At 46.6% G+C, this 27,372-nt stretch overlaps 1 protein-coding gene and 1 long non-coding RNA gene across 7 annotated transcripts in view; one reads left to right on the top strand and one right to left on the bottom strand.

Annotated features, from left to right (window-relative positions):
* Positions 1–144: 144 nt before the first annotated feature.
* On the bottom strand, positions 145–11,814 carry LOC144158314 (uncharacterized). The gene is made up of 4 exons (XR_013320010.1): positions 11,409–11,814; positions 1,573–1,726; positions 447–578; positions 145–367 (listed from the first exon to the last, which is right to left on the bottom strand). It is a non-coding gene; the product is annotated as an uncharacterized LOC144158314 (long non-coding RNA).
* Positions 11,815–11,882: 68 nt separating this feature from the next.
* LOC144158306 (uncharacterized) overlaps positions 11,883–27,372 on the top strand; it is a 47,133-nt gene continuing 31,643 nt past the window's right edge. The window contains exons 1-5 of one of the 6 annotated variants that reach the window (XM_077689124.1): positions 12,049–12,353; positions 19,748–19,897; positions 19,963–20,025; positions 21,683–21,809; positions 26,893–27,270. In XM_077689124.1, coding sequence (XP_077545250.1) covers positions 19,795–19,897; positions 19,963–20,025; positions 21,683–21,809; positions 26,893–26,968 — 369 coding nt within the window. In that variant the 5' untranslated portion in view covers positions 12,049–12,353; positions 19,748–19,794 and the 3' untranslated portion in view covers positions 26,969–27,270. Of the gene's footprint in view, positions 12,354–19,747; positions 19,898–19,962; positions 20,026–21,679; positions 21,810–22,267; positions 22,349–26,892; positions 27,271–27,372 lie in introns of those variants that run through there. The other 5 variants (XM_077689125.1, XM_077689120.1, XM_077689123.1 and 2 more) reach the window with 5 other exon arrangements.

Genomic DNA, 27,372 nt, shown 5'->3' with positions numbered 1-27,372 from the left:
GAGAGAACTGAGCTAATCTTTGTCAAGGCTTCACTTTCTCTTTATCGCAGCACCCAGTATCTGTGTGTTTATCACAGCTGGTGCGTACAAAATGGAAACGAGCCCACTTGTCACAAGCCCGCTCGTCACCAGAGAACTTGTCATAGGCCACCTTGTTACAACGGCCTTTTTGTACAATGCCATATCGAGATAGGAACTCTAGGTCAAGGTGCCTTTTCGTACCAGAGATTTTGTCTCATCCCGACCGTGTGAACAAAAGCCTCGAAGCACTGACCGGAAATTGGCGTTGAAAGTGGTTCCGAGGCTGGTTTCAACAATGTTATACTCGTTACAGCTGTTTAGGAGGGCGTGGGGAGGTCTGTGTCACCTGCATGAGTGAGGAATGCCTTGAAGCACTGCTTTTTTTTTCTTCGGGGAAGGGGGGAGGGTGGAGATCTCGGCGTGACCTGGACTGCTTTGAAGGGCTGATCATACAGGGGCGTTGAGGTTGGGTACTTAGCTGGTCTAGACAATGACAAGTTGCAGCTGTAGTTGGGCAGGGTGGTAGAGAGGTCTTTGTGACCCCGTCATGGTGTGACCTGCACATACGTTTGAACCCTTTAAACGCAGCTCAAGTGCTCTTCAGGGGGGGCGGAGAGGCGAACAGCGGGAAGCTGCGCACACCGTACTTGTTTCGAAAACAGCCTTGAGCAATGCAAGTTTGGGCACAGAAAATATGTTGGTTTTTGTTGTTTGAATTCCCTTTTTGTCGCCTGGTTTTATTGCTCCGCAACATTGTAAACAAAGCACTGACTAAAGAGCCAGAAAGAATGGTCTACGGTCAAATCACGTGACCCTTAATAAAGAAGCATCAGGGTGTAAAAGCACGTCATCTCATATACGTTTGATTCCAATTATAGTTTTAACATAATTAATGAAGTGTGACAGTATATTAACCTAATTTCTTCCACAAAAAATTCGAGCACACTCGCCCTGGGCCATAGCCAATTTTTTGGGTGGGTGGGGGGGGGGTGTTATTGGAAGGCCGCAAATAACTATTAAATGTGGCAGGTGTAATTGAGTAAAGAATAATTAAGGCCCCACGTACGCACGCGTGGGTCCGAAGGACTTCCATTTTTCTCCGCAGCAGACACCGATGAGTCTAAAAACTCTTTCGTTTACATGCAGCTTATATAGCTTTAACAAAGTTGAGATAATATGAACGCTCATTCAGTCTATATTTTCCGATTATTTATACGCCACTGTCGAGTACTATATATACAATTACAATTTTCTTGTCGCTTCTGCGAGCCCGCACGGATGCAGCCGGCCGCCTCCGCCGGAGGACCAGTACCCCGATCACCATCTCCCGGCTTCGAACAAATTCCGCGCAGCGTCACTAGCGTCGCTGGAAAGAGCGAATTGGCCACAGGGAAATAATGCTGAAGGAGTGCCACCGACAAGAGTTACTGAGCTACTTTTTTTCAGCTTTTTTCCGAAGTTTTTTCCAATTAAGGAATAGAGTTCCCTATTGAAACCCAAAATTCAAAGTAATGCACAGAGACAAGCAGCTTGAGGGAATAGGAAAGGTACCTGCGGCATTAGTGACAATGGTCGCCTGGGTTTGTCGGCTGCAGGACAGATTCTGGCTGCAGGCTCCACCCGTAGCCCTTGCAGGAACACAGCTGTTCGGCATCAACTATGCACAGCATGTGGGACACTAGCTCTTAGGATCTAAGAGCATCTTCTGTAAGCAAAAAACCAACAGGGAAAATTCACACACACAATGCCAAGAATACTACGAAGAACTTTGCTCAGAAGCATGCAATCTAGCCTACCATCCAAGTATACTGCAACGCAACCGTGATCAGAAGCATGCAATTTAGCCTACCAGCCAAGGGTAAAAGCAACAGCTTTGCTTATAAGCATGAATTTAGCCTACCACCAAAAAGTAACAGCAACCACTTTGCTTAAAAGCATGCAATTTAGCCTACCAGACATACCACGGTTGCAATGCAAAAACAACTCTTGGCCGATGCACACACTGTTTAGTCCTTTCGTACTAGAGAAGATTGCGAAACCTATTACGCAGCATAGTTCTGTGCATCTCAAACATGTTTTTCAGTTTCAAGTTTCTAGCAGTCAGACCGTAAAATCCTTGTAATCCAAGACAAGTTATGAAGGCCTTGGCCCGATTTTGCAGACCAGTTAAAGATGGCAGCTGTAAAGTAAAAAAAAAAATAGTTCCTTTCCACTCTGAAGAAGGATCACCTGTGAAGCTGGTCGAAGTCCACTTAGTGCACGAAATAAAACACGTTTGCTAGTAATTTGCCATGAAGCATATTTCCTAGCTTCTTAGCTGAATGAAACTTGGAAAGACTCGAGCTTTATCCTGGTGGACAACAATAGGGCTTTCTGTTTCCTATGTCGTAGGCGTCTTACTGCCTGTGTGACACACCAACGCAATCCGCTCGACCACTGAAGACAACGGACACGTCGCATCGTGCCTTTGAAGTTCCCGTTTAAGCCTCTGGCCATCACCCCAAACATGTCATTAGTGAAGGCATGAAACCTGTAGTTGCATCATGCACACCCCCACTGAGTCAACCCCCACCCATGCATGCGCGAACGGGGAACAGGTTATGTGCACGTGTTTAGATGGGAAAGACACCAGCAAAAGGTTGACCTCAAAGCCCTTCGAGCTGAAAAAGAAATACTGGCCCATGTCGGTGCTTAGGAGGGCAAGTTGCTCTTTATCAGGGAAGGAGAAGCAACTATTTCGCCAGGTGGAATATGCGGCAGAAGCGACGTTTTGTTTTCGCAACCATTTCAGCTTCTGCTTGGGCCAACGCTCCTCCAATTCCTGCTCTTCTTCCTCATAGCAAACGACATGCATCCATCCCATAGCGACTTAACACCTTGAGGGACTCGAGCTTTATTTTAGCGGACGAACATGTGGCTGTCTATTCCCTTCCAGAGTTATAGACACCTTACTGCGTAACACATGAACCTAAACCCAAAGCGGTTGACCACAGCAGACAGCTGACAGGTTGAATTGAGCTGTGAAACGCAAGTATATCACCGGCAGAACTGCATGGCGTCGGTACCGGCATGAATCCTAGGTGTGCGTGAACACTGCCCTCCTTGCACCCCCAACTCATCCACACATATACTGACAACCAGTGATGGTCACGTGCTTAGATATGAAATACACCAGAAAAAATCACTTGAAAAGCCTTTAAATCTGAAGAAAAATCTGGGGCTCATGTCAGCACTCCAAGCAGGCAAGTTGGTCTTTATCCTATCCGAGAGGGATTCGCAGCTACTCGACAAAGTGGAACTTGAGGCAGCAACGGTGGCGGCTACATGTTTAGCGGCAGGAGCCTTCGGCCATTTTTACGCCCATTCGCGCTTGTGTTGTTTCTCTGCAATCATTACAAAGAAGCGCTACTACCATTATCATATGACTGCTGCACTTGTAAAAGAGGCATCAGCAGTGGTGAGGGGAAAAGTTGGGAAAGAGGTGTCGACGGTGGCGAGGAGAAGCACCAGAGTGGTGCCGAGGAAAGCGGCTTCACCAGAATGAAAACTGGGGAGGTTAGACATATACTGCTTCATGCTAAAAAGAATGAACGGAAAATGCTTCGAAGTTTTTAGAATGTAATGGGGAAAAGCTTACGCAGAACTTCTGTTGATCTGCTGATCTACTGTCTGCTCACCTTTGTGGGCATGGCGGTACCGATTTGACCAGCCCAAAAAGAGAAGCACCCTGCCAAGCTCGTTCCGCTCCATCGTCATAGCTAGGAGCCATCTGTTAGGGCCCATGGGTACCGTTAACACTCAAAGAACATCACATTTTGCCTCTCTTCTCACCCAGTTTTGGACACAATAAGGTTTGTTCATCCGCATGCTCCATTTGGACATGTGGCATTGGCCTTCCCTACTCTGAAATGTGCTACGTCACCCTTTCTTGAAATGCTTAAGAGGCAACTTTGTTTCGTGGCGATGTTCCTTGGCTCGCTCCTCACGCTTTGATTTGTTGTGCAATTCAGTATTCCTCACAATTTCTTGCATCACACATCAACAAAGCTCTAAGGCTTCAGCCTTTAAAAAGAAATAAAACAAGTCCGCCTTAGCTGAGACCTCTTCTTTGACTCTATTCCTAGTAACTCAACGATCCCTCAAGTAGCTCTTCTGAGTGAGACTGGACAATACGGTCAAAAAATTTGTCCTGAAGCTGAATCGCTATTTTCTGCATGTATAGAGCCAACTGCAAACACCTGGTCATGCACAGCGTCATCGTCTGACGCTTGAAGTACATTGGCAGTGCCAGGCTTGACATTGTGACCGAGAGTTTCCCTGCAACTGACTGCCCATCTGCCAGTAACAAATCACAGGATTTCCTGCCGGGACAGCTTGTGCAGGTTTCCCTTCAGTGTTTCCTAATCATTTCTCACAACGCTTCCCATACAGTGCAGATGTTTCACATTCAAGTGCGTTACTTCTTGTTACAAGTAATATAGTTTAAAAGTGGGCAGTGCCAGACTTGACATTGTGACCGAGAGTTTCCCTGCAACTGACCGCCCATCTGCCAGTAACAAATCACAGGATTTTCTGCCGGGACAGCTTGTGCCGGTTTCCCTTCGGTGTTTCCTAATCATTTCTCACAACGCTTCCCATACAGTGCAGATGTTTCCCATTCAAGTGCGTTACTTCTTGTTACAAGTAATATAGTTTAAAAGTGGGCAGTGCCAGACTTGACATTGTGACCGAGAGTTTCCCTGCAACTGACCGCCCATCTGCCAGTAACAAATCACAGGATTTTCTGCCGGGACAGCTTGTGCCGGTTTCCCTTCGGTGTTTCCTAATCATTTCTCACAACGCTTCCCATACAGTGCAGATGTTTCCCATTCAAGTGCGTTACTTCTTGTTACAAGTAATATAGTTTAAAAGTGGGCAGTGCCAGACTTGACATTGTGACCGAGAGTTTCCCTGCAACTGACCGCCCATCTGCCAGTAACAAATCACAGGATTTTCTGCCGGGACAGCTTGTGCAGGTTTCCCTTCAGTGTTTCTTAATCATTTCTCACAACGCTTCCCATACAGTGCAGATGTTTCACATTCAAGTGCGTTACTTCTTGTTACAAGTAATATAGTTTAAAAGTGGGCAGTGCCAGACTTGACATTGTGACCGAGAGTTTCCCTGCAACTGACCGCCCATCTGCCAGTAACAAATCACAGGATTTTCTGCCGGGACAGCTTGTGCCGGTTTCCCTTCGGTGTTTCCTAATCATTTCTCACAACGCTTCCCATACAGTGCAGATGTTTCCCATTGAAGTGCGTTACTTCTTGTTACAAGTAATATAGTTTAAAAGTGGACAGTGCCAGACTTGACATTGTGACCGAGAGTTTCCCTGCAACTGACCGCCCATCTGCCAGTAACAAATCACAGGATTTTCTGCCGGGACAGCTTGTGCCGGTTTCCCTTCGGTGTTTCCTAATCATTTCTCACAACGCTTCCCATACAGTGCAGATGTTTCCCATTCAAGTGCGTTACTTCTTGTTACAAGTAATATAGTTTAAAAGTGGGCAGTGCCAGACTTGACACTGTGACCGAGAGTTTCCCTGCAACTGACCGCCCATCTGCCAGTAACAAATCACAGGATTTTCTGCCGGGACAGCTTGTGCCGGTTTCCCTTCGGTGTTTCCTAATCATTTCTCACAACGCTTCCCATACAGTGCAGATGTTTCCCATTCAAGTGCGTTACTTCTTGTTACAAGTAATATAGTTTAAAAGTGGGCAGTGCCAGACTTGACATTGTGACCGAGAGTTTCCCTGCAACTGACCGCCCATCTGCCAGTAACAAATCACAGGATTTTCTGCCGGGACAGCTTGTGCAGGTTTCCCTTCGGTGTTTCCTAATCATTTCTCACAACGCTTCCCATACAGTGCAGATGTTTCACATTCAAGTGCGTTACTTCTTGTTACAAGTAATATAGTTTAAAAGTGGGCAGTGCCAGACTTGACATTGTGACCGAGAGTTTCCCTGCAACTGACCGCCCATCTGCCAGTAACAAATCACAGGATTTTCTGCCGGGACAGCTTGTGCCGGTTTCCCTTCGGTGTTTCCTAATCATTTCTCACAACGCTTCCCATACAGTGCAGATGTTTCCCATTCAAGTGCGTTACTTCTTGTTACAAGTAATATAGTTTAAAAGTGGGCAGTGCCAGACTTGACATTGTGACCGAGAGTTTCCCTGCAACTGACCGCCCATCTGCCAGTAACAAATCACAGGATTTTCTGCCGGGACAGCTTGTGCAGGTTTCCCTTCAGTGTTTCCTAATCATTTCTCACAACGCTTCCCATACAGTGCAGATGTTTCCCATTCAAGTGCGTTACTTCTTGTTACAAGTAATATAGTTTAAAAGTGGGCAGTGCCAGACTTGACATTGTGACCGAGAGTTTCCCTGCAACTGACCGCCCATCTGCCAGTAACAAATCACAGGATTTTCTGCCGGGACAGCTTGTGCCGGTTTCCCTTCAGTGTTTCCTAATCATTTCTCACAACGCTTCCCATACAGTGCAGATGTTTCACATTCAAGTGAGTTACTTCTTGTTACAAGTAATATAGTTTAAAAGTGGGCAGTGCCAGACTTGACATTGTGACCGAGAGTTTCCCTGCAACTGACCGCCCATCTGCCAGTAACAAATCACAGGATTTTCTGCCGGGACAGCTTGTGCCGGTTTCCCTTCGGTGTTTCCTAATCATTTCTCACAACGCTTCCCATACAGTGCAGATGTTTCCCATTCAAGTGCGTTACTTCTTGTTACAAGTAATATAGTTTAAAAGTGGGCAGTGCCAGACTTGACACTGTGACCGAGAGTTTCCCTGCAACTGACCGCCCATCTGCCAGTAACAAATCACAGGATTTTCTGCCGGGACAGCTTGTGCCGGTTTCCCTTCGGTGTTTCCTAATCATTTCTCACAACGCTTCCCATACAGTGCAGATGTTTCCCATTCAAGTGCGTTACTTCTTGTTACAAGTAATATAGTTTAAAAGTGGGCAGTGCCAGACTTGACATTGTGACCGAGAGTTTCCCTGCAACTGACCGCCCATCTGCCAGTAACAAATCACAGGATTTTCTGCCGGGACAGCTTGTGCAGGTTTCCCTTCGGTGTTTCCTAATCATTTCTCACAACGCTTCCCATACAGTGCAGATGTTTCACATTCAAGTGCGTTACTTCTTGTTACAAGTAATATAGTTTAAAAGTGGGCAGTGCCAGACTTGACATTGTGACCGAGAGTTTCCCTGCAACTGACCGCCCATCTGCCAGTAACAAATCACAGGATTTTCTGCCGGGACAGCTTGTGCCGGTTTCCCTTCGGTGTTTCCTAATCATTTCTCACAACGCTTCCCATACAGTGCAGATGTTTCCCATTCAAGTGCGTTACTTCTTGTTACAAGTAATATAGTTTAAAAGTGGGCAGTGCCAGACTTGACATTGTGACCGAGAGTTTCCCTGCAACTGACCGCCCATCTGCCAGTAACAAATCACAGGATTTTCTGCCGGGACAGCTTGTGCAGGTTTCCCTTCAGTGTTTCCTAATCATTTCTCACAACGCTTCCCATACAGTGCAGATGTTTCCCATTCAAGTGCGTTACTTCTTGTTACAAGTAATATAGTTTAAAAGTGGGCAGTGCCAGACTTGACATTGTGACCGAGAGTTTCCCTGCAACTGACCGCCCATCTGCCAGTAACAAATCACAGGATTTTCTGCCGGGACAGCTTGTGCCGGTTTCCCTTCAGTGTTTCCTAATCATTTCTCACAACGCTTCCCATACAGTGCAGATGTTTCACATTCAAGTGAGTTACTTCTTGTTACAAGTAATATAGTTTAAAAGTGGGCAGTGCCAGACTTGACATTGTGACCGAGAGTTTCCCTGCAACTGACCGCCCATCTGCCAGTAACAAATCACAGGATTTTCTGCCGGGACAGCTTGTGCCGGTTTCCCTTCGGTGTTTCCTAATCATTTCTCACAGCTTCCCATACAGTGCAGATGTTTCCCATTCAAGTGCGTTACTTCTTGTTACAAGTAATATAGTTTAAAAGTGGGCAGTGCCAGACTTGACACTGTGACCGAGAGTTTCCCTGCAACTGACCGCCCATCTGCCAGTAACAAATCACAGGATTTTCTGCCGGGACAGCTTGTGCCGGTTTCCCTTCGGTGTTTCCTAATCATTTCTCACAACGCTTCCCATACAGTGCAGATGTTTCCCATTCAAGTGCGTTACTTCTTGTTACAAGTAATATAGTTTAAAAGTGGGCAGTGCCAGACTTGACATTGTGACCGAGAGTTTCCCTGCAACTGACCGCCCATCTGCCAGTAACAAATCACAGGATTTTCTGCCGGGACAGCTTGTGCAGGTTTCCCTTCGGTGTTTCCTAATCATTTCTCACAACGCTTCCCATACAGTGCAGATGTTTCACATTCAAGTGCGTTACTTCTTGTTACAAGTAATATAGTTTAAAAGTGGGCAGTGCCAGACTTGACATTGTGACCGAGAGTTTCCCTGCAACTGACCGCCCATCTGCCAGTAACAAATCACAGGATTTTCTGCCGGGACAGCTTGTGCCGGTTTCCCTTCGGTGTTTCCTAATCATTTCTCACAACGCTTCCCATACAGTGCAGATGTTTCCCATTCAAGTGCGTTACTTCTTGTTACAAGTAATATAGTTTAAAAGTGGGCAGTGCCAGACTTGACATTGTGACCGAGAGTTTCCCTGCAACTGACCGCCCATCTGCCAGTAACAAATCACAGGATTTTCTGCCGGGACAGCTTGTGCAGGTTTCCCTTCAGTGTTTCCTAATCATTTCTCACAACGCTTCCCATACAGTGCAGATGTTTCCCATTCAAGTGCGTTACTTCTTGTTACAAGTAATATAGTTTAAAAGTGGGCAGTGCCAGACTTGACATTGTGACCGAGAGTTTCCCTGCAACTGACCGCCCATCTGCCAGTAACAAATCACAGGATTTTCTGCCGGGACAGCTTGTGCCGGTTTCCCTTCAGTGTTTCCTAATCATTTCTCACAACGCTTCCCATACAGTGCAGATATTTCACATTCAAGTGAGTTACTTCTTGTTACAAGTAATATAGTTTAAAAGTGGGCAGTGCCAGACTTGACATTGTGACCGAGAGTTTCCCTGCAACTGACCGCCCATCTGCCAGTAACAAATCACAGGATTTCCTGCCGGGACAGCTTGTGCAGGTTTCCCTTCGGTGTTTCCTAATAATTTCTCACAACGCTTCCCATACAGTGCAGATGTTTCCCATTCAAGTGCGTTACTTCTTGTTACAAGTAATATAGTTTAAAAGTGGGCTCACGTAGCTTACTGTTGACAGGTGTTATTTTTATGGCAATAATTTTTATGGCTTTGCTTCCAAATCCACAAAAAGATTGCATTTTAAGGAATGCACAATCACTGACAAAAAAAAAACCATTTAAGCAGTCAACACTGACTCGACAGAAACGCGCCAAACAAAAGGAACATACCAAAGCAGCCTGCACCAGCCATGAAGGTGGGGCGTCTGCTTAGTTTTTTCGGTTAGGTGACATTTCACTTTGTACTGGATTAAAGAGTTACAAACTGTGGCCACCTATCCTGGAAGGAGCAGTTCGCATTTAGTTTCGTAGATACTCAACAACCTGAAGCAAAGATGAAACCGATGTTCACACCATTTCACAAATGTTGCAGATATAATCAATGTGCGGTATCGATTACGCTGCTGTAAAACTGCACTTGTGGGGCAGGGACTCCTAATTTTCAGGTATTCTCCTGAGGCATCTCATACTCTGGAGGTGCGGAGGATGGTAATTCACTACCGGCCGCTTTAGCCTACTCCGAAGCTCGTCGTTCTGGACAGAGTAAAAATGCAAGCACCGATCCCAGCACTATTGTAAGTTTGATACGTGCTACGCTACTTGTTTATCGCTTGCGTCCTCCCAAACAACAACACAAACATCAGCTGGCACGCACACACCAAACCAGAAAGAAGCCAGCCAGCACATCTTCCATTCTCCCTAGCAGAGTCCAAAGGGTGCTTATGCCTGCATCTAGTGAAAATTCCGCACTGTCGGCGTAAGTGGTGTCTGGTGTGTTGCAGTCGTCTGGTGCTCTGTTAAAGTGAGGATGCTTGAGTAGGCTTACACAGTTTCTTGCTGTGTTCCACCTGGCTGGCATAGAGTCATAAAAAAGTAAGCCTAACTCCATTTCTCAGCCGACGTGGGAGCACCACAGCCAATGCTGAATTACTAAAAGAAAAGAATAGCGACGACGGAACACCAGGAAGGAAAAATAGCGAAGGAACACCAGGGAGAAAACTGACAGACACAGCATGGCATCCATTTGCTCTCTCTTCCTTCCGTTTGGTTGTTTCTATATGCTCTTATTTTCATTTAAAAATGTACCCGCTTGTACAACATTCCCTTTCAGCTAAGGAATTACCATACATCACAATGGAAGTGCACTTCCAGCACACAATTACCCAATGCAAGAGGGAGCAAACTTGGAAGGGGACATACGCTCTGTTTGTATGCCGGACTCTATTGGAGATCTGGGTTGAGCAACCATCAAGAAGCCAGCAAACTTTCCAGCCTTCCTGCTTTAGTTATTGAGCCCACAGCTGATGAAAACTAGGCGATCCATTCGCGGTTTGCCACTTGCTGCGAACTTCGCACGTATTAATCAGCACGCAGGCACATTTCTGGTCTTTCTCTACTGTAGCATCTTTGCGGAATGTGGTAGATCCGTTACATTCACGAGCACTGCACAGTGTTATATCGTCTAACGTTGGCTTCAAGTACCTGCACTAGGTTTCACGACATTGGGTCGCGTTATATTCCCTGAGATCGGCTGCCTATGGGAGAGGGTTCGAATGTCAATGAGGGTCGTCACTCACTATACCCCGGCCGAGAACAGCGCCTGCTGCCGCGGTGGCTGCCCATACATCATGCCACTCCGATTCAAAACTGCGGGCGGCCCCAGAGGGGTCGGAGAGGCAGACGCACCTCTTCAGACGTAGCTGGTGGACCGAAGGGGAAGCTGCTTCAACAGTGGCATCGTGAGATGCCAAGCGTTTGAAAGGGGCGTGGGCTACTTTCCCGAACGGCATCTCCCCGCGCCACGACTTATGTTGGTTTGCTGACTAACTTAAACAAACGGTTGTGCTTACTTCCTTCCGTGGCTTTTGCCGTTACATTTTCTGACGTAAGCGATGAACGATGTTCTAGTTTCCATAACATAACTGCAGCACGTTTCGTGAGCGTGGCTGACGTAGGATCACCTGGAACGGGCCCTCGGCAGACGAGGCTGCGAAGGCAATGGCCGGCGTCACTGCTCTGCAGCCACGGCAAAGAACGTACCCTACTGCGGGCTGCAGCTGCGCGTCCCTCGTGGGCGTCACAGGCGAACGTTGCTCCCGGAAGACACGGAGCCCGTCATGCCCCGCTACTGGCACAGCACACGAACAAGGTTCGGGATGACCTCGAGGCAGAAGGCACGACGACGAGCGAACGCCGGCACACAACCCTTTTGGGAGCTGTCGGGAGGCTCACACAGACGTTCCTCGGCGATCCGCGGAAGCCTTGAAAGGCACACCAAGTTTTGTCCGCGCTCACTTGTGCACCAGCGTGCGCTGCACTTCCAGGCCTTTGTCCCCGCCGACGACTTTACCGGGGCCAAAACAGCGGGAACTCCGACGCGCTGCACAGGCGAACAACGCCGTAGTTTTTAACAAGCCTAGTACCTAGTCTTGCACCCACCCCTTGTTCGAGTCACTTAAGAATCTGTCCGCAAAGGGCGCTGCAAGCGCATAAAGTTTTTTTTTTTTTTTTTGAGTGTCGGTAGGTTTTAACGAACATACGAGCGCTTGCCACTGTAATCTTGAATGGCCGCTAGACGTTAGTCTAAGGTCTAGTTGAAATTGGGGAAATTGAATAAATATCCACCATACGACACCACATCGTCCGCTTATAGCGCCACGCATCCGCAGTGGCGATCCACCGCCTGGCGATGGAGCTGTCGGACGACGTACTACGGACCTGACATGAAAAGTTGAAAACGGAGGGTATTTGCGATCGTAAATGGTGTTTCGCGTTGCATAGTGTTGTAGGTGTAATATTTTATTTTACTGCCCATGATCGGGTGTGCTCGTATGAGAGCGTTTTTGGCGCGGGAATACGCCGTTCGAGGGAGGGGCTCGTGCCAGTGCCTCACCGCCCGCGGTCAAACGTGCGAACCTGCCGGAACTGCCTGTGATCTTGTCAGTACCAACGATCTCCGTGCGTCCGAGAGGCACTTCTGGAAAGGTTTGTCGTGTTGTGCCTTCGCCTGTCGGACTCTCCGCGTCTCCTGCCCACCGGTCTGTGTTCCACACACTCACTGCAATAGCGGTCCCCCACGGCCACCGATGTTTTCAGGCGGGGTCATACTTGAGCGGAATGCCGTGTACAACGGTTGAACACTGACGGCGCAAAATTCGCCCAAACTCCGTTCCCTGCAGCGCTGATTTCAGCTTATTTTTCGCGCGCCGTAGTCACGAAACCGACAGTTATTGGGAGCGGACTTTTGAAGCAAAATCTCATAATGTGCTCTTGGCAGCACCGCCGCGACAGCGACGCTAGAATCGTGGGAACTCCTACGTAATCCATAAGATGATTTTAAAGGCGGTAGTTGAGGGGCGATTCATTGAGGGCAAATACGTGACTTCGATTCTACGGAGTTCGCGTGCCGTCGAGAATTTTTTTCGCCGTACGCTTGACCTCGTTCGCACTCCCCGAGCAAACTTTTCCGAACCTGAGCATGCGTTCGTCTCCTAATAAATATATATTTAAGTAACGGCCTCGGCTTGAGCCATCTGCTCCGAAACAGAATGAGTCCGAAGGGGTAGCAATGCGTAGTGGCGATGCGGGCGCCGGGTGTGGCTAGCCTGAAGCACTAGCCACAGGCAAAAAAAAAGAATGGGGGTGGGGGGGGGGGCAGTGAATACCAGGTATATTCGAACCTAGGATCATAACCTCAAAAAGCGGGGATATAAACACTGCACTAAAGGTCATAGAGGTTCAGTTCTCTGATCATTAGTAGTTGCCAGTTTTCGTCCTATGTGGACGTGTTTCTTGACACAGCCTGTATGTGGGTAAAAGCTAGGAACAACTATTCGCCAATTTCACAGTGTTCGCCACTGGAACCTGTCGGAAGACTATAGGGACCGGGCGGCCATTGTATGGCACCACCGTCGCTTCAGCGATCAGCGCCGCTCGTGGCGAACCGCTCGTCGGTGGAATGCCGGTGGCGGTCAGCGCAGCGTTATTGTGCATGGCTTTCTGCCGTTTTTCTGCGGTGCGGCTTGCAAAGCGTACATAACCACAAGGACTTTTTTCAGACCGGTAAATCTTCAGCATGGGTGTGACCTTTACGAGGCATGCCATGTGTGGGATTTATGCCCATACTCAGTATTTACAAATAGCAGACGACGCTCAATGCGCCAAGATGGAAGTGAAAGTCCGTTCATTCATGCAATTTTTTCATGCCTGCATGCAGTTTTGCGAATCGAGGAGTACATTGCAGCCATACTAGGTGACAACTTAAGAACGGCACCGGAAGTTGCCGCTGTGCCTTATCACCGTAGCCGGATGTTTCTCTGCGCGACGCAAGTAGGGCGTTACTGGGAATATTTTGAACATGGCGTGAGTCGTTCCCGTGAGTTTTTGGACTTAATATGCTTATAAACGACTCCAGTGACGACAAACAAACTGTGTGAGACAAGGCAGACGATATCACGCATTCATAGCAAACCCCTTTCAAAACGCGCGCGCACTGACGTCACGGGTCCAGCGCTTTGGCGGAGTGATACACTACATGAGGTGGTGCCGTTCTTGAGTAGTAACCAAGTATAAATGCCCCCACAAAGCCGGTGCGTGCAGCAGGTCCAGGAATGCTGCGGTGCTGGCGTTTGGCAGTTCACTAAAGGGCGTCAAGCACAAGCAAAAGACAAAGTTGGGGAGTGCCTTTTAAGATTTACCTCAAAACAGAAATTGCGATGAACGACGCTTCCGTAACTTTCTTAACTACGTCTGAAACGTGTTTAATTTCACAGAAATACTCTTACTACAGTCATCGCGCGCGGGAATCGTTTACAGAATAAATACCGCATGATAGTAGAACGTTATTGCTTGTCGTGGAGAAGCATTGCTTTACAAGAATTGCAATGGTTGCTGGCTAGTTGGTAAATGGTTTCTCAAAAACCAATTCCTGCGTGGGTGAAGGACGCGAGACAGGAGGGTGCCCAAAACCTGTACTCAGATTCACAACTGAATGCTGTTGCTGAGTTTTACAAGCTGCCCCTTCCGCTTGAAAAATGATGCACTACTCCGTCTAACGGCGATGATGGTTTATAGCAAAGTTTTCTTGTATGGCTTTCCTTGGTTGCCTTCTGGGTTCACTTTGACTAGTTGAGCTTCGAACTTGACTAGCACGCAGTTTGGTCTTTTGATCACAGCGTCCGACTTTGACCATGTCCCATTCCGTTTCGCTGTTTAATTTTGAACTTCCGTGCACCCCTCTCCAAATCTAAACTTTTTCCAGCATTTTAGAAATGTGTCTGAGCTGGAGGACACGGGCTGATGCACCCATATTTGAGACAACTAATCGCGCGTTTTTGTGTCTTCACAAGGCATTACGCGATTTTTTTAGGTAATCTGTAAAGAATACATAAGCATTCAAAAGCACTGGCTGACGTTAACACTACCACATTTTTTATCTATCGGTGCTAACCTTTATTCTATGCAGGAGGTAAAACGGGAACGGGAGGAGAGATGGTTCGTAGATTGGGCTGTTGGGTGCTTAATAACTTTGGCTCTTGATAAAATGACCACCACAAACGTGGGAGTTCCACTTCGGCTTTCACGCTCCCTTGCTGTCACAGTGTTGCTCAGCGAAACCGGAGGCACAAAGGTCACGGTTACAGCAAGAAAGTAGACGCCTCGAGCTTCGCGATCGCTGCACCGCCTGCCGCCGCTTCTCCGCGGCGTCGACGGGATTTGCGCTGCGTGGCTGATAGGGGTTCGTGCAGTGTTTTGGTTCTGTTTCGCTTCTTTTCGCCTTTCCGCGCCCTAAAAAAAACTTGTTATGGTGACGTCTATAGGCAAAGAGTACGTTTAGGTCACTTAAAAAGCAGCTGCGTCTTCGTAGAGTATACGTAATCGCCTGCAAGAGCTACCCGGGGACGCGGTTCTGCGCTCTTCGTCGCCGCTCTTCTGGGCGTCGGCTACGGCAGCAGCATATCACCCATGTCACCTCCAAAACATCAGGCACAAATGAATTCTACTGTCGCCTCGTTTGGACCTGATACTGGCACAATGAGAGGTTGGCTTCATTTTGCAGCGTGGACAGCGAACGCGGCTTCGTTTCGTATACAATACGTCGCAGAAAAAATGTGTTTCGGGGATGTGATTACTCAATCCCGGACAATAACTAATGCCAGTTATAAGAATATAAACCATGCGAAAATTTTAAGTAAACTCCAAGCCTGTGCGTCGTTAAATATGTGCCCACACACGCCATATAGCAAGAACCACGGCAAGTTAATGAAACCACAAGAAAAAAATGCTGTGCAAGTGCGGAATTAAGAAACATAATAGCTCTAACAGAAATGAAAAAAAAAACAGTGCAGCTTCTGACATGATAAATACGTTCGTCGAAGCTTGAGCCAGGTAGGGTTCACTAGACTAACTACCGTAAAATCCAGAGAAAGCGCCCCCCCTGTGGTAACATAATTTGAGGAATTTTTGAGGGGGGGCCCTTGCTCGGTCGTCGACCGAAATTCAAAATGGCAGCGTATTATCCCGAGCTAGCGCCCCCCCCCCCCACCCCCCCTCCCCCAATACCTATTTCGCGAAAGTGTTTACGGTAGCGGAGCGGAACGCAATATGTACGCAAAACACTCGCTGAGAAAAGAAATAACTTTATTTCCACCTCTTGATGTATTGCGACGATGCTGCGAAGTTCCCGAGCTTCAGGTTGTCCTCGATTTTTCTGGCCTCTTCAGCCAACAGCCTGTTGCTGACGGCACGACCGGCGCTCCTCTCACTCTCGAAAAATTCAAAAAGAGCGTCGTCTAGTTCTTCACTGAATACAGGCGCACCGTTGCCTAGCTTGCGTTGTGCCTTTCCTTTTCCATAGCTGCGCTGTAGCAGGGTTTCAAAGTTCTTGTCCCATTCGCGCACTCTCTTCCGGTCGATCCCGAAATGCCGCGCAGTCGCGTGCACGTTTCTGCCAGTTTGTCGATGCCATTCTACAACCTCAACCTTTTTTTCACTGTGTACGAATGCATCCTTCTCGCTTACGTCCCGCACACGTGGGACGGTCCACGCGTTTTTCGATAATGGCAAATTGCGACTGACAGCAGCTATGCTGGCTCCGGCTGGCTCACGTTTCAGCCAGCTTCGGCTTCGGCCGTGTGCCGGCTACGCATGGTGAAGGGATACTGCACGTGGCATACGTAAGCCCAGTTTATTTTTCCAAAAAATTGCATCATTATATATTTTAACATGCAAATATTTAGCAAAAAAAGAAAAGAAATACTAAACAACTAGGTAAGAGGCAGGGTTACTCTGGGTAAGATGTTTTGTGAAAATGGGTGAAGCGCCGGACAAGGTTAAAAAAGGCAGGGGGCGCTTGCTCGGGATTTGGCGCAAATTTCAAATCACTCGAGAATGGAGGGGGCGCTTGTCCGGGTAGGGGCGCTTGCTCGTATACGCGAAATGCACTGCTTTTTCGCGAGACATCGGTGGGGGAAGGGGAGGGGGAACGCTGTGTACAAATGCGGAGCGGAATCAAGCAATGAACGGTTTAGTAATCCCACACACAAATCTTGCGTTCACTTTCCTTTTGTTTTTCTACTTCAACGAAGAGCTCATCGTACGGCGGACGCATTTTTGGAAGTATACAGGGTAGGCTGTTCAACAATTGAGCGATGAAAGGTGTCGTTGGAAGAGTATGGTATGTGATAAGGCCCTCTGATTTCAGTTTCTGCTTTATTCTGCAGGCTACCTGTGCCATATGACGATATTTCGAAGAAGCATTTAGTCGCGGATGCGGATTATATTCTAAGCCCGTCTCCGCGCTGCTCGCCGAGGATATATGTAGCAGATGAATGTTTGCGGGCGCTCACCTCACGACAAGACGACTCCGTCGTGTGCTGATCCCCGAGTATAATTATGCATTGTCCATCGTACTTTTGTTGAATATTCCCGAAATTAACACAGACTGGCTTTTAAATGGAGGTGATCAATATCTGGGGTATAGTATTGGCAAACGTAACTGGCGTGCTGTCAGGTATGAGTGCTCCGCTGATAATGTAAGCGCACAAAACCGATTTAAATCGTAGTGTATAGCCGTAGCATGAACATCTGAGGAACCGGTGGTTACGGAGGCACGGCTAGTAAATTCAGGTCAGTGTAACTACAATCGGCTCCATCATACGCTGGTTCCGCGACGCTGGCCTGTGGCACACACCTGGCGCTTATACAGACCGAATATACCACACTAAGATCACGTCACAAACATTTACACTCTCGTAAACACACCCCATTTGCGAACAGAGTGACTGCTCCACATAAACATGGATTTCAAATGCCCGCAAACGGTAAATCTCAGTCGTGAACGTGCCTCAAAAGCAGCGGCAGCACTGGGGAGTGGGGCGCGGACTCCCGCGGCTGCTTTTGAAACGGGCCGCTAGGGGGATTTCAGTGGCGCCCCTACAGGCCGCGCTCGAGGCGTATAAACTACCGCAACATTTCTACGGCTACACGGTAATCCATCTCGTACGCAAGTGCCTTTCTCTTGACTGAAGTTTTAAGACATCTGTCAGGTGTGCTGCATGGGTCAAATTTGAAAACAGAAAACGGGAAACGTTTGCGCACGCTTGACGCAGTTTGCTCGGTATGCAGATCTTGATCGAAAAATCAGCAAGAAAATAAAGAAAAAAAAGCAGAAGTGACGTATGCTGGCCAGCCTAAAGCACGCCACTCTTTTTTTAGTTGACACAATACGATAGCAAAATCATCAAACAATGAAGAAAAAAATATCGGCATGATAGCGAGCTCGATCTCTAAAGCACGGCGCGGTCTCCTCGGTTGGCCAAATGGGATGAAAAAATGAGCATACGGCAAATACACGACGTAGCTACCTTTGCCATAAAAACCCTGGTACATTAATAGCATTATCAACGGTTTTAACACAAAAAAAAAGAACTGTAGCCCCTCGGAGACTGCCCCAACGCACGCCTACCCGCCGCTACCCGAGGCAAAAAAGCGCTCGGGCGGCGCACGCGAGCGTCACCGCGCGGGGTTGACACGAAGTGCCTCACTCGGCGGCGGCCGCTTTTTCCACTACCCAAGTATTCTAGTTCACTCTAACCAGGACACACATAGATTATTGATTTGATTGTACGGTTCAATGCACAGATGCAATGCAGGCAATGAGGCGCGTCGTAGTGGAGAGCTCCAGATTAATTTTGACCACCTTGGGATCTTTAATATGCACCAAAATCCTGTACACACTGGCGTTTTTCCTTTTCGCCTCCATCAGAAAAGCGGCCGCCATGGCCAGTAATTGAACCGGCGTCCTCGTGCTCAGCAGCACAACGCCTTAGCCACTGAGCAACTGCGGCCTGTCACACATAGATTACACTGACATCGTCTGGAACTGTGCAGTGAGGGACTCATCTTGCGGCGAGCAACCGGGCTTCCACTTAACTGAGTGGGAGGTGCACTTACACTAAGAGCTCATAAATTCTAACCATAAGGAAAAGCTGTCTCAGTTTAATTAATAAAAGTTTGAACTAACAAAAGCAAAAAGAGCAACACTGCACTGCGATTGAGAACCGAGTATTGAATCAAGACTTATGTTGTCTTCACGTCCCCTTTAGATCAAAACGAACTGTATGCATTTGCATGCTGGCTATACCTTGTCACCCACCTCACAAAAATCATCTGTCATGATTCCTTTATATGTGAAGTATTCCTTGGATTTACAAAATGTGAAGTATTCCTTTACAAAATGTGAAGTATTCCTTGGATATACCTGGCTTTTACAAAACCTGTTGTCAATATAAAGTTCTTGATACCTTACAGGGGATAAGTCCTCAAGTGGCAGTAGGTATTGCACATCTTAAACTAAAGGCAACTGCCTAGTCGGGTTGGATCTCACTTCTGATTGCAAGCTAGAAATCCAGGTAGGCAGGACTTGGAAGCCGGCCTTAGGGGCACAATAACAGAGTTCACAGACTTGTCTTCTAGGAATAATATTGTGTGTTAAAATTGTCTCTGCTACTCACCAGTACAGCTTTCATGAAAAAAATTTATGCGTTTTTGTCCTAACAACAGAGCTTGGAGGATTTGTGCCTGCAAGACGGAACTGCAACACATGTACGGTGCACGCATAGCAATGGCATGGCATAGTTCCTGCATTACCATCTCGCAGGGATTTAGAAATGGATGCATGGTTCATGAGTTGTTTTTTGCAACAAGGAATTCACTCTCTTTAACCATTTATCTGTTTCAAAAAGATATTTCAGAGGAGTTAAATTGGCTGGATGCAATTTTCTACTGAAAAGTATTACTAGCAATTGTCTCATTGCCAGCACACTTGGTGTTTAGTATGATTGTGTAACATTGCAATGGTGCCTTTCTTTTGCTTCCAGAATACACTACTACACCAACAGAAAGCACGCCACGTGCATCATAATCAATGCTTGAGGGCAGCGTCATGGCGCTCTCAAGGGATGCAGATCACAACCGGGATGTATCCTGCAGCCGAGAAACACAAGTGACGGTCACCACTAGTACCATTGGTACTTTCCCTACTTTGTGTTACTGCTTGTGGGAAAGCATTATTGAATGTGAATTTCCTTTCCAGGTATGCAGTGTGGTGTGACGTTCCTTATAAACACCAGCTCTCAAACAGAAGAGGAATTCTCAGGTTAGGATTTGGGATTTCATAGAAATGTTCCAGTTTAGGGCAGTCTACGTGCAAAACAATATATTTATTGGCACCTACATTCTCAATAATGTTTTGAGCAACTTTTTTTTCGTGTGCTCATGGGGCTATTTAGACGCTACGAAAATATGTTCATGGTTAGAGTTTAAGGGTAGATTGAAGTGAGTTGCAAACATTGTTTAACTACCTTACCGTTCTGTAGTCCCAACACATGGACCACACTTTGACTAAAGTGAAAAGAACAGCCAACCAAATGGGACAGAGAGACCTACACTGCTTGCTCAGGCAAACACGTGTCTATTTTTCTTTCTGTCTTTCCATGTGAAGTTCTTGCTCTTTTGTTTGAAGAGGTTTCTGGTTTTACAGCATTTTAGGACAACAAAACTGGGTTAAAAGTGCCGCTTGGTCTGTATCGTTCTCCTTATATTTGCTTATGTCGGCTTTGACGACACGCTGTTAAGTCTGCAGGTGATTTCTAGCACTTTTAACCTGTACAAACTGCTTGAATAAATGAATGGTACTGATAGCCATGAAATCAGGTCAGCTCAACGTTTTAAAGATTGAGTACTAAGAAACCTGGCTGTAGGCATCCGTGACAGTTCCTTATTACCTCATTAGCCTAGGTGTGCTGAGCTCGGTGAATGTAATACCACATGCCAATGTAGGGCTTCAAACATAATGCCTACTGAACTTCATCTGGCGCTCAGATTGCCATTATCATGCGAGAAGTTTGGGCTTCCAATCCACCTGAAAAGAAACTCCAGGAAAACTGAACTGCAACATATACTTCCTGTCACTCTATCTCTTTGAGAAAAATTGCATGTTCTCTTAAAATGTTTTTGCTGGCGAGGTTATTGAGTTGAATCAATAACTTTCACAAGATAATGTATAAGTAAGGCAATTTGGTTTTGCTTTTTTTGCATTTACTTTTCTAGACTCAGGTCCACTTTGTGCTTTCGCACAAGCTGCAGCTAAATGTAAACTGCTTAGAAATTTGAAATGTTCGAAGAAATTTAATAGTACCCGCAAGCACTTTGCAAGCACTCTACCGACTGGCTTATGTCGGAAGAACAACAGTTCACCCCAACCGGGCGCATCAAGCGTGCGTGGCTCAGCCAGCTGGCGGACTGGATCGCCGCAGCGTGAAACAAAATTTGCTTGCACCATTGATGGAAACTTGTGTATATGGATTTGGAAAAACATTGAAGAAATGGCATTATTTAAAGCTACCATGCTACAATTTAAAGCAGCTACCATGCGATTGCAGTAAAATAGACTGGTGTTGAAAGAAGTTTGGTTAAGTCAACTATGTACCTAATGCAAAAAAGTGTAATTGAGCATTTTTAAAGGTAGCAGCTCAACACATCTCACCACCTTCATTTTCTTCACTAATGTTCACTAGCGCGTTCTCAAACTTTCAAGCATTTAGTGGTATCATTTATGCCTTTGCCCATTTAACACTGTCTGGGCATTTATCGCTGCACCAATAAACTTTACGTAGAAGCTTAAAACGTGTCCAAACCATCATCAAGTGCCCCTCGAAACGGACAAACACATGTCGTACATGCGGGAATGGGGCCTGTCTAAAATTGCTAGAACACTTGTTGCTCCAGCTGCTTTGACTTTTGATTTTTTTCAGTTCTGGCAGAGAACAATGGCCAGGCATGTGCCTTGAAAAAATTCCCTGCTTCTCGAGACAATGACGAGATGGTGGCGAGAGCTGGACTTCGCATCTGCTCCTGCCACCAACATTCAGGCAACACAGGGTAGGTTAATTGCCAATGCTTGCAAGGTTGTTGCTTGTAACACATGGACGCTATTCAGTGCCCGGCCTATTTTGATGAGTGGAAGGGATCTGCTGCAAAAAATCTAGTTAAGTGGGCTTATGTACAAATAAAAATGAAAATTGCCAGGAACCTGTGGAACACCAGAGGAAACATTCAAACCTACCGTATTTACTGGAATCCAGGCCACCCTTGATTGCAGGCCAATCCCCCCAAATTTGCAAAGCCCTCCCAAAATGAAACTTACCTCGAATGGAGGCCAAACGCGCACACTCCGTAGGCCCGCACGTTACTTTAATCGTTATCGTCGTAGTCATCTTTGTCCGTCCTTTTTGTTCTTGAGTTCGTCCCAGAGGGCATCATCCTCGCTTCTGTCCATTGCGTTTGAAATACACTTCTTTAAAGCTCTAATGATTGCTTCATCCGGAATTTCGTTCCAGGCTGTGGAAATCCACTCCGCCAGCTGGCCGAGCAACGCACGCTTGATGCGCCCGGTTGGGGTGAACTGATGTTCTTCCGACGTAAGCCAGTCGGTATAGTGCTTGCAAAACCTATCTTTACAGGGCTTATTAATAGCGACGACAAGGGGTTGGAGTTGGTTAGTCATGCCACCAGGGATTATGGCGATGTCTGTCCCAGCGCAAGAAAGCGTGGTCTTCACACTGTCAGTCAGATGGCTGCGGTAGAAATCCAGGACTAGTGAAAGCTTACACAGCGCGACCCCTGGACAGCGTTCCCAAACCGTTTTCACCCAGTCCTCCATCAAGCCGTTGGACATCCAACCTTTGTCGTGAACGTGCACAACAACGTTTCTGGGAAACTTTTTACCCGCAGCGTAGAGTCTTGCGCCTAAATATTATCTATGGGGGCAATTTTTTTCAATTGGCGGGGCAGCACAACATTACTGTCGTTTGCTGCTTTCCGTCACCCGTCGTCCTAAGTTTGACTTTTTTCGCATTCTTTCTGTTCGCATTCTTTCTGTCCACCATTAGCATGTCTAAGAACACTGGAATCTGGTCGGCGTTTGCAATTTGCTGCAGTTGGTAGTCCTTTTCCCGCCATCTGTCCATCACGTAGCGCTGAAACTTGACAAGTTTCTCCTCGAAGTCAGTGGGAAGCTCCTGGTATACGGAGGTTCGTCATCTCAGGCTGAACCCAAATCGTTTCATCAAGCGCATTGCGCAGCCCCTGCTTGCTTTAAAAGTGGCTCCTGCGACACCCTTCACTCTGGCAGCTTCCCTGGCTTTCGCCTGGATAATCTCTGTGGTCACGGGCCTTTGCGCTTCCCTTTGTTCCCTAAAACTCAGCAACGCTACGCGGCTTGCTGCACAGCTGAAAAGTTCGACCTGTTGTTTGCGCAATCGTTGCACATTCTTTTTGTTCACACCGAACTCGCTCTGCGCTTGCAGGTTTGAAGTCTTCTCCACGTGCAAACCAACCTTTCGCTTAAAGGCTGCACTGTAGTAGTACCACTTGGTTGGTGCCATCGCTTTTCAAAAACGGGTAGGCAGCACACGCGTTTCGCGAACACGCGGTGAAGGTGCAACACTTTCAAAACTCTGCCACCATGGCTACTCCAAATGATCACTTTGAGAAAACTGCGAACTCCACGCCCGTGCCACCGCGCCAAGCGAGAGGAAGAGAGGAGAGGGTGTCAAAGCGCAGGCCATCAACAGCGCTGTAATCACGGGACACAATCCACCCTTACCGGCGCAAAAGCTTGCCGGCGCAAAAGCTTGCCGGTTTGACGATCCTCGCTGCATGATCGTGGGACTGCGAGATTTCGGAATAATGGACGGTGGGAAGCCGACGACGCGGTTTACCAGTGTAGCTGTTGGGACCACTTCGCCGCTGAGCCTGAGCGACCACTTCACCATTCAGCTACCGTAGAATGTTGCGAAAATGAGCCTCGGGCACGCATGCAGAACTGCCTGCACACGGCAGCCTGATATTGGTGCATGGCGAGCCATCATGGCGCTGGCCCGGCCGGCCCTTCAGTGCTCAAGCCATGGTACCTGTATCTAAGCCGACCCCCCCACTTTCGCACATTGTGTTCTTGAAAAAAAACATCTGCCTGGATAGCTTAAAAAAAAACATCTGCCTGGATAGTATAGGAGCTTCAAATATGGTACACTACAGGGACGTGAGCATAGGTCGGCAAAACAAAGACCTCACTCAAACTCAGTCACAGTTTTTTTCATTCACGCTGTACTCAATCAAACTCAGACTCAAAAAAGTCGTCTATTCTCAAAATCACTCGTACTCACTCATCATATACTCATTTGTAATCGTACTCACTTGTACTCAAACTCATTTGTCCTTACAAGTATTCGTACTCATGAGTACTCACGAGTAATCACACTCAATCTGTACTCATGACTACTTCATCTGTACCTATGAGTACTCAATCTGTACTCATCATTACTCGATCTGTACTCATGAGTACTCCATTTGTACTACTCATGATTACTCAACTTATCTGTACGGTTAACTAGGTCGTGGCTCGAATGAAAGACTACGTAGAAAAAAAAATGTTTAATTGGTTATAAAAGCTAAGTTTACATACAGACCAGGACAGAGGAGCACAGGAAGAGAACGCCTGACGCGGTTCACCGTCATAGGGTGACTCGCTACGCGAAGGCACGTACACATGAGAAAGCAAAATAGAACATAAGCACTCGCATTGTGTCTGGTGTCTCCTCTTGTCTTGTTCTCAGGAATAAAACAACTAAGCTTGGGCCACATCAGCCTCATGGGGAGCTCGGGGCTTCTAGGTGCGGCCGTGGCGGTTAATTGCAATTTTCTGCGTGTCCTAGGGTTGCACTGTTGTTGTTCGTTTTTGTTTCCGGGCGCGCTGATATTCTCCCAATCGTGCTCCGAATCTCCAAAGAAATGAAGGCATCAATTACAGCATTAGCCTATCAGGCAAAAAGGACACACTTCAAGGCCCCCAAAAGCGACTGTTGTTGATGAACCAAAAGAGTGGCATGATCAGTGGAAGAGGGCGCCTGATTTAAATTGTGGCTTCTCAATATTTGCAACTTTGCGCCCTCGATGCTGCGTTTACGCTGGTGGAAGCAGTACACTCTCCTTATATGTCTGCATGTGTCACCGGTATTTTAAATAATGCTCCACTCTAGTAACCTCAACGAGACAACTGAAGAACTTTTGGCTACGACATCATGCCACCTTGTTAATGAAGACTGCATTTTCGGCAATTGCCCAGCCTGCTTAGGTATGGCTTGCACAGAGACACTACTATAGCAAAGTCTGTCTGACGTCTTCGGGATTAAGGATGACACACGTCCACCAATGGATCAGTGGAAAACATTGTAATGCTGAGACCATTGTTTTGATGCCTGAAGAATTTTCGGCAAAGTTCATGGACATGTTGAACCATCTTATTGTCCACCATTCCATCAGTGAGCAGCAAGCCAGCTACTTCCGATACCTTATAGCCAACTGAAGTCTGCACGAGACCATCATAGTGATGAAGTATGCAGAATATATAGCTCTATAGTTCAATACGCGCCACAGTCACCACTGCGTCAACTCACAGGTTCAACTACACCCAGTAGCTACATTATTTGGCAAGCAGGAAACCGCACCTGCAGAGGTTTCTGCACACTCGTGCAGTTATTTCGGACTGTTTGGAGCATGGCACAGTTGCAGTACACACAGTTCCGAGCACAGTGCTTGCGAAACAAAGAAGATCTGCGTCAGCTACAAAATTTATTATTTCTCTGACAGAAGAGAACTTCGTGAATCTCTGCTACCACGAAGTGGAGTGTAAACTGTCAGCAGAATGGAATTTCTTTGCCACACCACACGGCAAAAGTGCTTGTGATGACATCAGAGGCGCAATCAAAAGTCTTGCACTGAGAGCAAGTATCCAGAGATCGGGACCTTTTCAGGATCAGAATAATGCAAAGGACCTGTATGCCGGGGTAAAGACAATGTCAAACAAATAACTAATCTGGCTCCCATGTTTTAAAACAAGAAACAAGAGCACAGCTTGGTTCACGATTAGCCGTGGCAATTCCAGTCAAAGAAACGCAACACTTCAGACCAGCTATGCGTTCAACACTTCACATTGCCATTATATCCTACTCAAGCTCCAAAAAATTCATGTAAACAACCAAAAATGAACAACTAGGCTGGTTTCTTTAATGCTAACTATTCAACTGGGGAAGACTTGAACCACTGTGGATAAAAAACGCAAGGCAAAAGAGACAAGTGGCTAAAAATTTTATGTTTGCTGTAAGAGGTATCCTGCCGTGATGTCTGTGGTCCAGGTTGAGTGTGGTGCAGTGGGAAAAACGACTTTGTAATTCTTCTTCCTTCACATCAGACAATCAGATCAGGCTCGCTTCACTTCCCGTAATTGACTGGCATAGACCCATTAATTGAAAAGTGGCAAATTAGCCGAAATATGCTGTTTATGGTGTATTTTTGTGGTGTGAAGTGGCAAACAATGTTCATTTAGCAGAGAGCCAGGTGTGCGCATGCCTGCCGCATAAAAGTTCGTAGGCATGTAGGCATTCCGACCTGAAGACACACTTCAGTAGTGGACATAAGTGCGGCTAATTGCAAACTTAAAAAAAAATTCTTGCCTCCAACGAAATTTACTCGACTGCGATTTTCTGAGCGCAACGCTAAATGTTGGGTGCATATAACGAGCTGTCCCAAGTAATTTTACCTGTTGCGATTTGGTGCTTCATGTAGGTCTGAAGGTTGGAGAAAAACTCATTTTTTAACATTTTTGTAAGCAACTAGCCTAAAAAGTAGTCTGTAATCAACCTTCATTATTTTCAGTAGACATTCAAGGAATTTATCAATGGCACGGTGAAAATATTAGGGCTGAAGCTTTATGATGCCTTTGCAAAAAATTCTGAAAACGCACCGTTTCTTGCATTTTTAACAAATACAACACTAAAAATTCTTGGCTTCACTCAAGGTGCGGCATCAAACAGCAAGGCAAGATGAAGGGTCTACAATATTGTTCATTCTACATGGTTTATTTATGTAAATTTATTATGTTCAACCACATTTTTCTTGTTTGCAGAAACTTCAAGGAGGGCTCACATGACTGCAAAATTTTTTTGACGAAAATGCTCGGTGTGTGGGCCTCCAATACGTAATTGCCAACTAGCATAAATTTTTTCGACAAAATTGGCAATGGCTGATTTTGGCGCTGGGATGTTTCATGTGGAATGACCGTGCTATGTTTTCTGTATAAGTTAGCCACACTGTTTTGGAGGTTTTCATTAACTTTCATATTGCCCCAGAAAATGAACTAATCATGATTAAACTTAAAATCACCTATATCAAGCCCTTATTGTTTATGTGTTTGTGTACATAGAATGAGTAAAGTATAAATATTTCTTTAATAACATACATGATTCCCACTACCGGAGAAGAATTAGTATGGCCTAATTAAAATTTTCTTTTATTGCGAGAAAATTTGAAGTACTGGACTTGTAATGTGATCTGTGGATATATAACCTGCTGCCACATTTTCTGTTAAACAATGCTTGACAGAAGT

Source organism: Haemaphysalis longicornis, unplaced genomic scaffold, assembly GCF_048455015.1.
Source record: "Haemaphysalis longicornis isolate Haplotype H1 unplaced genomic scaffold, Haemaphysalis longicornis Haplotype H1 scaffold_10, whole genome shotgun sequence".
NCBI lineage: Eukaryota > Metazoa > Arthropoda > Arachnida > Ixodida > Ixodidae > Haemaphysalis > Haemaphysalis longicornis.
The sequence above is the reverse complement of the archived record's forward strand: the minus strand, read 5'-3'. Positions and strand labels throughout refer to the sequence as shown.